At 38.7% G+C, this 15,083-nt stretch overlaps 1 protein-coding gene across 2 annotated transcripts in view; it reads left to right on the plus strand.

Annotated features, from left to right (window-relative positions):
- The window catches only part of COL12A1 (collagen type XII alpha 1 chain), a 117,159-nt gene that overhangs the window by 564 nt on the left and 101,512 nt on the right, over window positions 1–15,083 (plus strand). The window contains exons 2-5 of one of the 2 annotated variants that reach the window (XM_021693681.1): window positions 2,949–3,056; window positions 9,721–9,837; window positions 11,925–12,068; window positions 12,504–12,563. In XM_021693681.1, coding sequence (XP_021549356.1) covers window positions 2,984–3,056; window positions 9,721–9,837; window positions 11,925–12,068; window positions 12,504–12,563 — 394 coding nt within the window. In that variant the 5' untranslated portion in view covers window positions 2,949–2,983. Of the gene's footprint in view, window positions 1–2,948; window positions 3,057–9,720; window positions 9,838–11,924; window positions 12,069–12,503; window positions 12,564–15,083 lie in introns of those variants that run through there. The other variant, XM_021693680.1, reaches the window with a different exon arrangement.

Consider the following 15,083-nt stretch of genomic DNA (forward strand, 5'->3'; position numbering starts at 1 on the left):
AGCAGACTCCTTGCTGAGCAGGGAGCCTGACGTGGGACTCGATGCCGGGACTCCGGGATCATGACCTGAGCCGAAGGCAGCCACTTAACCAACTGAGCCACCCAGGCGCCCCGAATTGTAGCTTTTCTTAAGAGCTGTGCAGGGCGGCTGTGTGTGCGTAATGCACCCTGTTCAATGTTTGTGTTTGTAGAGAAATTTCATCTATAGATGCTGTCGATTTCGATGAAGGGCGCCCCAGGTTCTGTGGCCACCTCGTTATCTCTTGTCGGTAGCTTTCCCGGGGGTGCGGTGGTGCAGCCTCGGCGCTGGGAAGGTATTTTAGTGACGCACGGTGCGGAATTCTTTGGAGGGCCGGCTGAGTGCTCTGCAGCTCGTCGAAGCTGCGCGGGTGTGTGTGGCATCTCGAGACAGATTCCTAGTCGAGTGTTCTGGCTCCTTTGCTTTTCAAAGCATCTGAGATGGTGGGTTAATCCAGCTCTAGGGGACTCATCCTGGGACGACTTTCTCAACTTCTGGAGAAAGCTCCCCCTCCCGACCTCTTCCCGAGTGCATTGGTCGAGGCCCTACTCGGGGTCCGTGCAACCTTTGAAGTAGTTTCCATCCAAAATCCCACATAGTGGGAGAGAGATCAGAGAGTTTGGGGCGCCGGGTTCATTTATGGAGCGGAGACGCGAAGCCAGGGAGCAAAAGAGGTACCCCAAGTCGAGTGTCCTTAGGGAAAGGTGACCCATTCAGGGCGTTCCAGGACCCCTTCCCCCGTCCCCCTCCCGCCTCAGCCTGGACTATGTAACCTAAAGTATGCGGGAGCACTGGGCAAGGATGGAGCAAGGAAGGAAATGAGCGCTAAACTCGCCCTTGGCTAACTAATGTCAAGGTCGCAGCGGGTAAAAGAGGAGGTAGGTGACTTGCAAAGGATCTGGAGGAACCCCGCGGGGTGGCGGGGGGGGGAGTGTAATTTTCTTTTTTAACTGGACGCGGGAGTTCAAGAATTGGTCTTTTCCAGCGGGGTGGGGGAGGGGGCAAGTTGGTGGAAGGAGACCAATGCCTTAAGACCTCTCCCCCACCCGCTCCTCCGCAACTGACTCATTTTCATTCATGAGGGTGAAGTGAGGGAATCCTTCCTGACACGTAGGGGCGGCCGTTTTCATACATTTATGTCTGAGAATGTTCAGTGAAGCACTGAGCTAAGTATTCACATAAATGTTTTGGCTAAAAGGAGATAAAACTTTTTTTTTTTTTTTTTAACATATGGACGGAATGACTGGTGGGCTGGTAGAACTGACTGTAGGTTCCGATATCCCAACGCAACATGATTCATTCTTGCCGCTGAGTCAGGCAGCCAATAGGTGGCGCTCTAGACCCAGACAAAAGAACTTCCACGATTAAGGTTTTTGTGAAGAGTTCAGCGTTAAAAAAAAAAAAAAGCTGAACAGAGCTTTTTGATGGGTCGATTGTCAGCCTTTAACTTTTCGCGAGCACGACTGCCAACTGAGTTGGAAATTACTGTAGCAAAGTTAAGGCCAGCTGATGGGAACAATGGGCCAGTCTCACCTCCTGCTTTTCACTGATGGTAGAAAAGGGTTAGAAATGTCAAACAGCTGTTAATTAGGAAGAAAGAAATCGCTGGAGCCCTTGAATCTTCAGAGCAGCGCCAACATTTTAATCTTGGCTTCATAAAAAGGAGCTCTGGGCAATTTGGCACGCCTGCCCATCAGACGTTTAAAATGCAATTTACACTCAGGCCGAGGAAAGATGCCCTAATACATTGTGCCAATAATTTGGAAGGGCATGGTTGGAGCTTGTCAGTTTCTTTTCTCAAAGAGGGCTGGACCTTTGGCTCATTTTTGGATTCCCAAGCAGGACTTCGTTTTTCAAGCGTCCTCGTCTGTTGCCTTACAATAATTTATGTACTTCACCGTCAAATCTCTTTTTATGTTTTGCCTCTGGCAGCTTCCCAGTTCAGTTCATTGCTAGTAGCTTTTGTGTCTGGATTAGACCTTAGAATATTTTAGAAGATTCCTTTCTGCCAACATAGATTAAGCACCTACTGTGTGCTGGGAGTCACAAAAGATGAATAAGACTCTTTGTCTTTAAGGAATTAATAACCTAGTTACAGAATCAGGAAAAATCAGAATAGAACATATTCTCCTGTGGAGTGTATATACCTGTAATCTTTTGGAATCTGTAATCTTCTGTAATAAGTGAAGTGAAAATATGTTAAATGAAAATATTATTACTGAGAATTTTTATAAAAAATATCTTGGGAAAACAGACAAGAGTGTTTTTTTGTCTCTTCTATGGCTTGTCCTTTTCTAATTATGTATCTTAGAGTTGTTTTCCCCTCATCTTGGGTAAAGGATTTATCAGTTGTGAAGACAAAGCAGCTAGCAGTAGGGTCAGGTTTCAGCTGGGCCTTACATATTTCTGTATAATCCATTTCAGACCTTAAAGAGCTGCATATTTGCAGGCAGAACAAAATGAAGAAAAAAAGAGTAGAAGAGGTTTATTATACTTTTCCAAATTACCCTGAGATCACTAAAGTACAGTTACCTAAAGAGTTCAGCAGCTAGGAAAAAGCTGAGGGCCAAATAAAATCCCCAGCTGGAAGAGACATTTAGTTGAGTCAGGGGTAAAATGACCTCTGAATTAGCCATCACCAAGGCAGGATGAAGTCATGTGGGGCCTGGTAGGGGATGCTAAGCAGGACCAACCTCCAGGAAAACAGGACCCTCTTTAAACTAGAAATCCCTCTTAGTGCCATGATTAAACTGCAGTAGATGACCTTGACTTCCACTGCTACACAATAGGCCCCATTATGTGCTGGGTTGGGCCCTGCGGTTATTAAGGCAGATCTGGTCGGGTCCTGGCCTGGTTGCAGGCTCCAGTTCTAACCTGGTTGCAGGCCTGCCCGGACCCGGTCCTGATACGGTCACTGCTTCCTCCCGCAGATCCCTTCATGCGGCTGTGAGCTCGGAGGACGAGCATGCGGACCAGGCTTCCCCCAGCGCTTGCCGCCCTGGGCGCGGCCCTGCTCCTGTCTTCCATTGAGGCGGAAGGTAAATTGCTCTTCCTTCCCCCTCCCTCGGTGACAATGTAGAATTCTAGAAAGGACAAAGCAAACGATCTTGCCACTCTTGCTTGCTCCGTTTTCCCTGTACTGCGTGTTTTCTCGGGATGTTTCTCTCCTCTAAGAGAAACGCCCCCTTCTCCTGAGGTCTGTCCATGTTCCAGCTCTCAGGTCCAGCTCTTTCGCATTCTGCTTAATCCATTCCGTACAGTGCTGTGTGGTCTCCTTGCGCTTGTCCCTGCGGTGTGCTGTCCACACTGCCACCTACACTGCTGCCTTCCGAGAGGACCAGCCGTCCGGGAGGGGGCGACAGCTGCACCCAGCTCTACGAACAGGACGCCTCCTGGTGCTACCCGGGAGCCCCGGAGCGCGGGCGCGCTCGCTCGCGTGGCTGTTCACCACCTGGCTCGGGGCTGCGACCTCGGGGACAGCATGAAATAAAGGACTCCAACAGTGCCGGCTCTGCGCCTCTGTGTGTTTTGTGGGGAGCTCAGTCGTTGAGGCGGGCGGTGCAGGCGAACGAGGTGGCAGCCAAACAGCCTAGAGGATGGGTGGCAAGCAGAGATCCGGACCCAGAATGTGTTCTCATGGCCCAAGGTCACTGCTGTCCCTGTTTGGTTTGCGGGGCTCGGAGGAACGTGGCTCAGGCCCAGCCCCGCGCAGACAGCTTGGGTCTGCGTCAAGTTTTCCAACCCAGGAAGCAAGCGGGAGCTAGGCAAGCCAGGCTCTCTGTCCCTCCCTTCTTCCCTCCCGCATCAGACCTGAGTGGAGTCGGTCAGGGGCTGGGACATGGGTGTCGTGGTCCCCAGGTCTGCAAAACGGCTCCGCCCTGTAGAAAACGAAGGACCTTTGCGAGATTTTTCAACCTCACTTTATTCTTTTCATTGTGTGCCCTCGATACCCTCATTTCTCAGTATTTATTTAAAAAGTTATTTCTGTATATTAACGTAGTGAGAGCTTCTGTTCCCTCAAGTTATCATTCAAGACCTGACAAACTAGAGTTATTGTTTTGCAAGGTAAATCGGGTAATACCATAATAGACATCTTAATTTTTTTTTTCCCAATAAAATGCCCCTGATGGAGTTAAGGGAGGAAAGAAAAGCGTGGGGCAGCTGTGGGAATTCTAGGGTGGATGGCACTTTTTTAGAGGTTATGGGAAAGGAGAGCCGGCTCATCACAACACTGCGATTTTAAAAAACTTTCTATTGTTTGATTTTCCACTTCAGGAGGGCAGGTACCAAAAAAAAAAAAAAAAAAATGAAGATTAGGAAAAACAGAGAGGTTCCAACATTTGTCGCCTGCTTAGAAAAGTGACAGAAACTTGGTGCTCTTCTTATCTGACCACTCTGTGAATGTAGAGGCTTTTCAGAGTGGCATCCGTGAAGTAATACTCAGATGAGGTTGCCTTTAATGTTCCTCTCTATGTCGTTGTTAGGAAGGAATTTTATTTGAGGAGCTTCTGGAAGCCCTACTAAAGATATTTTTAGATAATTCACTGAAGTGACCTATTTATCGCTCATTAAGAAAATACTTATTTGAAAGTCAGAAAGATTTGAGAATTCTTAGGAAAAGAATTAGGCTGGAAATGTCGTAAGTGGAAAAAAATCCATTCTCAATTGGATAATGGCTGGTTAGCAAAGTGCAGTTAAAGAGAACACTTAACATTGTGTGTCAACTATACAGCAATAACAAAAAGAGAACATTTTACTGTCTACATTACTGATTATTTCTGCATTTCTCACATTTTATCTTTTCAATCTGTTGCTTTCTTAAGCTGTGTCTTTCTTGTCTCCCACCTCCTTAGGGTCAGCATTTAATAATTATATTTTAATGTGATTCATTTTTTTGGCCTTATTCTCTAGTTTGCTACTGTCAAAAAGAAATATATTGTAAGCCACAGTAGCAAGCCACATGTGTAACTTAAAATTTTCTGGTTGCCACATTAAAAAAGGAAAAAGAACCAAGAGACATTACTCTTTATAGTATATTTAACTTAACCCACTATATCCACTGTGTTATCACTTCAACATGTAATATAAAAATTTTTAGTGCGATATTTTACAGTTTTGTACTAAGTCTTTGAAATTGGATATGTATTTTACACTTGCAGTGTGTTTCATTTTGAACTGGCCACCTTTCAAGTGTTTGATAGCCCCATGTGGCTGGTGGCTCCCGTATTGGACAGCACAGCTTGGGTGTTCACTACCAACTACGTGGTCTCATGAGCTTGTGAAGGGCTAACAAAATTTGTGGCCAAGGCCTTTCTGGGGACAATGGCTGGAAAGAAAATTTCTTGGACACATTGGGGGGCATTTCAAAATTTCAGCTGGCACCCCTGTTTCCTACTATGTCATTTTGAACTGAGTTGTAAATTGACCATAGTTACTCTTCTTTCCCTTTTACAATGTCATGCTTGAACTCTTGAATTCATACTATTTTCCAACCAATTTCTATTTACTTAACTTTTTATATGTTGAAAGCAATACCTTTTTCGATATTAATTAAAAGGTTTTGGCATACACTTTTTTATCTCCTCTTTTTTATTGTGGTACCACTCTCTTCCTGCTGTTTTCCTTCTATCTGCTTATACAAGGAACTTTATTTTTCATAATATAGTATTTTGTCTTATGGAAATAAGAGTGAAATGAATTTTTTCTGGCCTTTAGTATTTGTAATTCTTAGCCATAGCATAGACTTTATTGGCCTTGTAACTTGGCCAGTGTTCTGTATGACCTAGAATGGATGAATCATTTTTGGTTCATGTATCATATAGTATGTTAATTGCCATTTAGAAAACCTAACACTTTGCATTTAAAGTTTAATGGCCAGTGTTACCTGAGAATTAGACACCTTTCTAATTAATCTAGAATTCAAGATGAACATGTCTTGTGAAAAACAGGGTTTTAATTTTAGTAAGTTTGACTTGTATTTATAATTTATGAGAAATAACTGGATATTATCAATTGACCAGTGAGTTGAGGCCATTAAAGACAAGCTTTAATTGTCTTGTGTCTAGGTTAAAAGGCTAGTTAATATATATTTCTATAGTTCTGTGTCTATGTTTATCTGATAATACTGTGTCATAACAGAAATTTTGGACTACAGGGCAACTTACAGATCTATTCTAATTTTCTCATTGGCAAATGGGAAATGAGGACAAGAGGCTAAATAACTAATGTAGTTACTTCAGGACAAGGTACAGATGAGACCTAGGTTTTCTTGTCTTACTTTAGTGCTAGTTTGCCTACACTGTGCTTCTTGCTGGAAAACTGGTCAACCATGAAAGAACACATTTTGTAATGTGTACGGAATGATCCATCACTTGCTAAGTCTTGCCAGTCCATCAAGATAATATTTTGGTATTATGTTTTGCTTTATCTTTAACATATTTTGTATGTTACCAAAACTTATTAGACAATTCTCCTATCTGTCCATCTTTCCATCCATCCATTCATCTCTGCACAGTTGGTAAATTTCCTTTTGGTTGACATAATGAAAAAAACTGTTTTGTAAAATATATATCAAGATAGATACTTTAGATTTAAACAAAGTGTGTAAAGTTAATTTGTCAAATTCTATCTATATCTGAACTGGAAATATCTGAATACTACATATTTATTATTGAACAGGCATCAACTAATTTTTTTATAGAATAGAAAATATATAGGTATATATTAATAGGCACCTATATACAAATATTGCTTTCTAAAGTTAGTCATTCATTCAAATATTTCTTCTTCTTTACATTGTATGCTTTGGAGTCTGACTATGGGATCAAAGTTTTGCTGCTTATTAGCTGTGTTAATCTCTCTGAATTTCACTGACTCATCTGTGAAACAGGGAAAACAGGGCACATTATGAGGGATTGTTATGAGAAGAAAAAGAGACAATATATAAAGTGACTTGTACTCTGCCTATTGTATAGTAGACACTCAGAAAATGCTAACTATAATTATCATTCCTAAAAAGCCCCACATCCTGCCAATGTAGGTAACAAAAATAATACCAGAATGCAGTTTTTATAGCATAGCTTATTGATAAGGAAAAGCATTGTTCCTAAATGGGAGATTAAAACTACTGGAGTTATGAGTACTTAAAATTTTAGTCTTTTCATTATTGATATTCAGGTTTTTGAATATATGTCTGATTGCAATATTATTTATTTACAATTTGAGTTCTATTTCTCTTGGTTTGGATTCTCATTCTATGCAACTATGGCTCTCTGCAATCATAATCCATTGTAGATAGCTCATATTGGAAATATTCTGGCATCTGCATTGTCTTGGGGAACATAGACACAGCTTGTGACAATGCAATGGCAGTTGTGAATTATTTTTACGCAAAAGAAAAGATTTTCAAAATTAACGAAAATACGTTTTGCATTGATTCAAGTTGACATGGGTCCATACTCACACCTGCCTTGTTATCTTTTTTCATGAAATGAACAAGCAAAAACGTATAAATGGAGTGGCAAGCCTGGAAGGTTTTACACGTGATACAAGTGGCAGGAAGGAAAGTGGAGTGGGCTCTCTGGTGCACACATGCTAGTTGGCCATTCTTTCCTGCTTCTGATTCCCAAGTACCACATCTGAGTTTCTATGAACACCTTAAAATCCTCTGAAATGTTAAAGACTTTTCCCAACAGTCAATTTTTCAGTTTTTCTGGAATCCTGGTCATTTGGAAACCAACAAGGTGGGCCGCTGCTGCCCTTCAGCAGTTTTAACCTAATGTCTGCTGCTTCAGGTCAATTTCCCTGCAAGGTTGGTGGTACTGTTTTTCCATGTACTGATTTTTTTTAAAAAGCATGCTCAGGCCAGTTGTGTCTGCCTTTGCATTAAATTTGTCCTGAGCCATTGCTACTGGAACAATATTTTATAATGATATTCTTAATACCTCTTGTTCTATTAACATTTGTTGCATGCTTGTTATACTAAGAGATGACTCCAGCTAAACCTTGCAATATGACTACAGACAGCAGAATGTTGAATAATTAAACTATGCATGTAGATTAATAGTCTAATCTCACTGCCTGTGTATGGATAGTAAGAAAATAACATTCATTCCATTGCTAGTATATCCAATGAAAATAAAAAGCCATCTCCTACAGTTGGAAGCAGCAGTTCATCAAAGCAAATGTTTGCTTAATTCGTTTTATTTCCATTAAAACATGCTATTAATATTACATAAATCCCTAACCCCAGTTAAATTCTATGACTCATGTCTCAAAGCTACTACTGTATTTCAATTGACCTCTATGAAAACCTAAAAAGGGATTGTAATCCCTCAAAAGCAATGCAAAGAATCTGACTCACAAGGAATACTTTCAGACTTAAATACCTTAAGAAAAGGATGGCTGAAAGTCATCTTACTTTGTTGACTTACTTCAAGAGTAGAAATTTATAATGCATTGACCATGCACTGACAGTGAGTCAGTACAATGCTGCATGATGAGGCATGAACATTGCAGAGAGAATATCATTATAAAATATTTCTGAAACGTCTTTGTGTAATGACTATTGTACATGGAGGCTTTCGTTCATTGTGGGAAACTAAAAACAAGTCAACATTTCATTGACACATGCATGAAGCTGTATAGTTTTGTATGTAAACTATTTCTTTCTGTACTTTTCAATTATTCCTGTCATTGACTTCTCCAAGTTTTTATGCACAGTCATGTCTTCAGATCGCTGATCCTTCTTCACTGTTTCCTTTAAGTTCTGTAAATAAATGTCCATAAATATATGGTTTGATGTTGTCTTTTCATAATTAACCATCATTTTGTAAAGGACCATACTGGCATTTTAATCTAAAATGCCACTTCTAGTATGGAGTATACCTGCTGCAAAGGAAAATAACAGTGTTGGTTTACACCTTGCAAACATACAGCGTATTGGTGTAAACAGGCAGAATATTAGTTTTATAAACATCTGTATATATACTTTTTATATATTTATAAATTATTGACATCTTTTATTACTATTTTTGAATATTTGTCCATGTGAATGTGAATATACATTTAAATGTATATTTCCTTGTGCAACATAACAGTGCTAAATTTCCCATGACTTCTCCCTTTCATTAAATTTCATCTCTGCACAGATTGAGATTTATCAAACAAAAATTATAACAAGACAATGATGCAGAGAATCAAAAACATCAGTGATTCTTTTCCACATTATGGGAAAAAAGTACTATGTCAATGTTCTAAATTAACTTCTATGGTTATAAGCAGGTTGTGATTTGGCATGCTTATTCAAAATGCTCTCCGCATGTATTGAGATCCCTTTAATTGTTATGTGAATTGTTTGCATATGTGGTTATTATCTGTGATTTCATTGTATTTGTATGTACTTGTATCCAAATATGTTTCTATTATGCTTGATTTTGCTGGCCATTCTTGGATGACCTAGCAACTCAAGAATCAAGAGTGTTTTGTGCTGTCTTCTGTAATATGTATACTCTCTGATGTTTTGTCATATCTTGTCAGCTTTTAATTTTATTCTTATCCAACAAGATATCTTCTATATTTGTTGGAAACAAATTTATGCAAAGACAATTTTAGTAAGCTTTGCTCGACACAATTCTTTATTGATTAAATTGACCACTTTGTGACATTGGAAAATGTAATTGATATCAACTCTCTCTTTTGCAGTTGACCCACCTTCAGACTTGAATTTTAAAATAATAGATGAAAATACCGTTCATATGTCATGGGCAAGACCAGCTGATCCAATTGTGGGTTACAGAATAACAGTGGACCCTACAACAGGTAAGTTTTGAGATATTGGGGTTTTAAAACAGAGACATCAAAGATGATATAATCCAGTCTTCTCTCCTCCTTCCATTTCATTATGAGAAAGCTGAAGTTTAGAAAACTTTAGGAATTTAGCCAATGTCACCAGATATTTGGTGAACTCAGGTCTCCAGATTTCCAGCCTAGTACTCACTATTGTATTTTTGTAGTGTTGAGCTTTATTAAAATGGTTCACTGTGCTAAGCTGCTGTTATTAAAAGTGGAGGTTTTTTTTTTTTTTCTGCTTGATCAGAATATTGCTGGTAATATTTGATTTTATAAAATAGAGTTCTCACTTCTTGATATTCTTCTTGAATTAATCTTTTCAATATTTAAAGTGTCAAGTGATGAAGTGAGTTGTTATGCCTTACCCAGTGTCCTACACATTTCAGTACTCAGGAAACATTATTCTGGAATAATGGTGAGCTGCCATGATGGAGGAGAAGAATTTACTTCGGCTAGGTGGATTCCACAGATCCTAGGCTAAGAGTCTTTGAAAAACAAAACAAAACAAAATAAAAAAGCACCTTGTTTTGGTTGTTCTCAGGAGTTATCTTTAGTGTTTATGATGTTGCCCAAAGGTGGAGAACTAATCTCTGTTGATTAACTTTCAGGTTAACTTGGAATGGAAAAACAACCATTTCTACTAGCACTGGCCAGGTGGTAGGAAGAAGTCTTATCTGGCCGATGGTAGAGAGGGATGGTATTAATATAATTTATCACTACAGCTGTGTTTAAATATTAATGGCCTTTAAAAATACTAATGATTTAAAATGCTAATTTCTCAAGGAATTGGGAAAAAATTTTTTTGATAGGATCTGGGAACTTAAGGGGTCAAGAATTTACTTTTTCTTCTTTGAATCTTTTCTTCCCAAATGTACTGGCAGTTAACACATTCATTCATTCCAAAGCAAAAAAGCTGTTGAAAAACAATTCTATCCAGTTTCCATGTGTTGGAAATTACTGACTCCTATACTCCCCAAACTGGCACTGACACCCCCCAACCCGGCAGAGACCTGGTGTCTCGTCCTGCGGGGGCCCGGGTTGGTTCTGCATGCTCCACACTTAAACCAGGAATGTTTCTCAGGGTTCTATTATACTACCTGTTACTTTTCTTGATTATTTCTTTTTTTTTTTTTAAGATTATTTATTTATTTAATTAATTGACAGAGAGAGAGAGAGATCGCAAGAACAGGAACACAAGCAGGGGGAGTGGGAGAGGGAGTAGCAGGCTTCCTGCTGAGGAGGAGCCCGATGTGGGGCTCGATCCCAGGACCCTGGGATCATGACCTGAGCTGAAGGCAGACGCGTAACGACTGAGCCACCTAGGCGCCCCTTGATTATTTCTGTTTTGATGAAAATTTAATATAATTAAAAATCCTAGCAGGCACTTAGTCCCTAGGAACTACTGTTTCCTGATTGAATTAAGAATGAACATAATCTAGAAGGGAGTACATATCTGTCAGTATATAAGTATATACCTAGTATACTGTATTTTGAAATGTTTGATATCTAGTTAAGTCAATTCAGAGGACTGTGGCTACCCATTAATGTATGCAACCATTTGAGGATGGAGAATGCATTGCTTCCACACAGACTGCTTCCCACCAAAGCTTAATTTTAACCTATGTGTTTGTTGTTCTTGAGTTGATTTTCATCCCCTATTTGCCTTCCTTCACTCTCCTCCAGCACATAATTTAAAATTAAATTATTTTCTGTTTTATGTCTCATTTATGAAATAATTTTGTTACTACCATTCACCTTCAGAAAAATGGGAGATTTTGGTTTGATATTCTGGTATATCTTTATTCCAGAGGAATCCTTGAGTCCTCAAACAAATATTGAATATGATTATCATAAGTAAATGCTATGCCAGTCCATTTGTAGAATTTCAAAGTTTTGGTTTCAGAAGATAGAAGAAGATAATGTTTGGATGTTCTGAAAAAATGTATATATATTTAATTTTTAAAATTTTGAGTATATCTGGGAATTACATTATGTTGTGTCATGTTATATGTGAAAGATATTTTATTGCATTCATATTTTCCTTTCTGTATTTCCAGATGGGCCCACTAAAGAATTTACCCTTGCAGCTAGTACCACTGAAACTTTATTATCAGACCTTATACCTGAAATAGAGTATGTGGTGACAATCACTTCATATGATGAAGTAGAAGAAAGTGTACCCGTTATAGGACAATTAACAAGTAAGCACACATATAAAGGACCCTTATGCCTTTTGTTTTGCAGAAGATTTCTCCAACTTTCAGGTTTAATCTGTTATGCAGAGTTACTTTGTATCAGTATTAACTATTCTTTCTATGATCCTACTCATTTATGGATGTTAATAATTCATTCTTGATTTATAACCCTGGTCTTTGGAAGCAGCAGGAATGTTATGAGTGAAAACTATTAAAAACAGCAAACTTTGCCAGGCAGCAATGTCAATGTCTTTTTGAAATATATCTAAAATCTCACTAAAGATAATTTATTTGCAAGGCATTGCTTATTTGGCAGTATTTTCTGAGCAGCTGGGCATGGATCATATATTTGAAAGACAGTGGTGGAAAACAATATGTATTTTTTTTAGGAAGTATTTGTACGGGTTCATTTCTTTTTGTAATAATCAAGTTTTGACTCAGTTCAAACAGGTGGTCCGGCAAAGCCAGGAGAGAAGAAACCTGGAAAACCAGTGATACAAAGTAAGTATTTCCCTTAATATTTTTGCTCAGATTTATAGAAGTTACAAATGTAATATAAAGGAGATGTTCCAACTATATCCATACTTTGAATTTATTCACTTAATAATTTCTATAGGTGTTATCTAGGAGAAATATGGACAATATAATAGTAATATATGACTAAACAATTATACTACTTAACACTCTGAGTTTCTAGTCAATATTTCATTCTACTTACTAAATATTCATTTTACTGAGAGTAAACTGAATTGGTGTGTACCTACATTTTTTTTTTTTGCAGGACTTTGGCAGTAGGTGAAAAACAAAGCTCACCACTAGACTTAACTCATTTCTCAAAGACAAATCAATAGAAATAGGGATATATGAGGAATATAAAGCCAGAACACCAGAGAGATGCCCTCCTTGTGTTTGAAGAGTTTCTTGCCATGAAAATATATTTCTAAATCTCTGGATGTGTTATGCTCACCTCTATGGTATTACATGCCTTTCATTGATGGCAGTGTCACCATTTCCAGTGTCTGTAAGACATCTCTGGTAACACGTGGGTCTTAACATATCTAAAGAATAGTACACATTTTCCAGAGATGATGTTGGGGTGAGAGATGGAAGTGGAGTCTTATGCAGTTTGAAGCAACTTTCCTGGTCATTCTGATACATTCTGGCCCCACCTCTATTATTATTTCACCTCCACAAAGAATCATGGAGGCAAATTAGAAAAGAAAAAGGCACGAGAAACGCTGTTTACAGTGTTATTTATTTATTTATATTATGTTCTTTATAATATACAAATAGGAGCCCAACCCCAAACAAAACAAGATACACAATGATCCTTGGTGCACTTGTAACCAAATAAAAGGGATTTTATTCAATCTAGGTTTGGCAATTTGTAGCCTCCTGCCTCCTTTGTCTTCTATTGCTTCGTCTGACTTACCAGGATGGACCCTTAAGGGGTTTCTTGGACTTCTAATTTGCCACCTTATAAAGGTTGGATTTATAACCCAGGAGGACAATAAAAGGATTTGAATACAAAGTCCCCTTTATATGAAATTTTTCCCTACAAATGCCTGTTTATCATTCTTTCTGATGTCTAATAATCTGAAATGAACTTTGTAGTATGCAGTTATAATGCTAATATTTTCCCTGAACCATTGATATTTATTCTAAATCAAAGCATTATACCAAATATTGACTATTTAATAGACTTAAATGGGCCCATTAAATGGTGTGCAAAAATTATTTAGGCATGCAACTTGTGATTTAGCTTGCAAAATTTTCCAGGACCATTTCCTTCTCTTCGTAGCCAAGTATTTCTTTTATTATCTACCAACTGATTACAAAGATGAAAACATCTTCAGAAAATTCACTTAGTGTTGCCTTTCAATACACATTTTCATGAAAATCAGCTTGTTTTCCTTCTGACTGCGGAGAAAAAGAAAGATATGGTGTTCATTTATAAAAGCCAATCATTGCATTTAAAGATATAATATGCCTTTTTTACTTTTGAATGGAAATATTTTTCTACTCTTTGTTTTGTAAAAGTAGGTTTTAGATGTCAAATTTAAATACACCGATAATTAGGACAGTAAGATATTTTTGACTATCTTGCATCATATTTATACTTCTTTTTACATCTTTTTTTTTTAAAGATTTTATTTATTTATTTGAGAGAGAGAGTGAGAGAGCATAAGCTGGGGGGGGTGGGGAGGGGAAGAAAGAGAGAGAGGGAGAAGCAGACTCCCTGCTGAGCAGGGAGCCCCAATGCAGAGCTTGATGCAGAGCTCGATCCTATGACGCTGGGATCATGACCTGAGCCGAAGGCAGACACTTAACTGACTGAGCAACCCAGGCCCCCTTATGCTTCTTTTTACTTCTGTTAGACTCTATTAACCCTCTAGACTAACCCACTGCAAACTTTAGACAATTATATTCTAAAATGCAGGAGAATTTTAAAAGATTTTCTCTTTTCTTCCACTTAAATACATCTGCTTGAATAGGCCAGCAATTGTTTTGTATTTATTGCTAAATACCAAGGATTGAAGACACTGCTCATTTTATGTATCTCCCAGATGTTTTGTGTAATTTGTACTCGGAGAGAAGAGGAAAAGGATGTTGTTTATAAAAATAGGTTGACAGCATGAATACTTTGGTCACATGCTCTTGGAGAGTAGGTCATGTATCTATTTCTCTCTTCTTTTTTTTTTTTTTTTTTTAAAGTTTTTTTTTTTTTTTTTAAAGGTTTTTCATGTCTCTAAATTTTTTATTCATGAGAGACAGACCGAGAGAGAAAGGCAGAGGGAGAAGCAGGCTCCCAAGGAGCAGGGAGCCCGATGCGGGACTCGATCCCAGGACCCTGAGATCATGACCTGAGCCGAAGGCAGATGCTTAACCATCTGAGCCACCCAGGCGCCCTATTTCTCTCTTCTTGCACAATGTCTTATATAGTAATTTAGAGCCATGTAGTTCCATAAATGCATCTCAATGAAGGCACTGAAAATGCTTCTGTGTTTGTTAATAAAATAT

Source organism: Neomonachus schauinslandi, chromosome 8 (assembly GCF_002201575.2).
Source record: "Neomonachus schauinslandi chromosome 8, ASM220157v2, whole genome shotgun sequence".
Classification (NCBI taxonomy): Eukaryota; Metazoa; Chordata; class Mammalia; order Carnivora; family Phocidae; genus Neomonachus; species Neomonachus schauinslandi.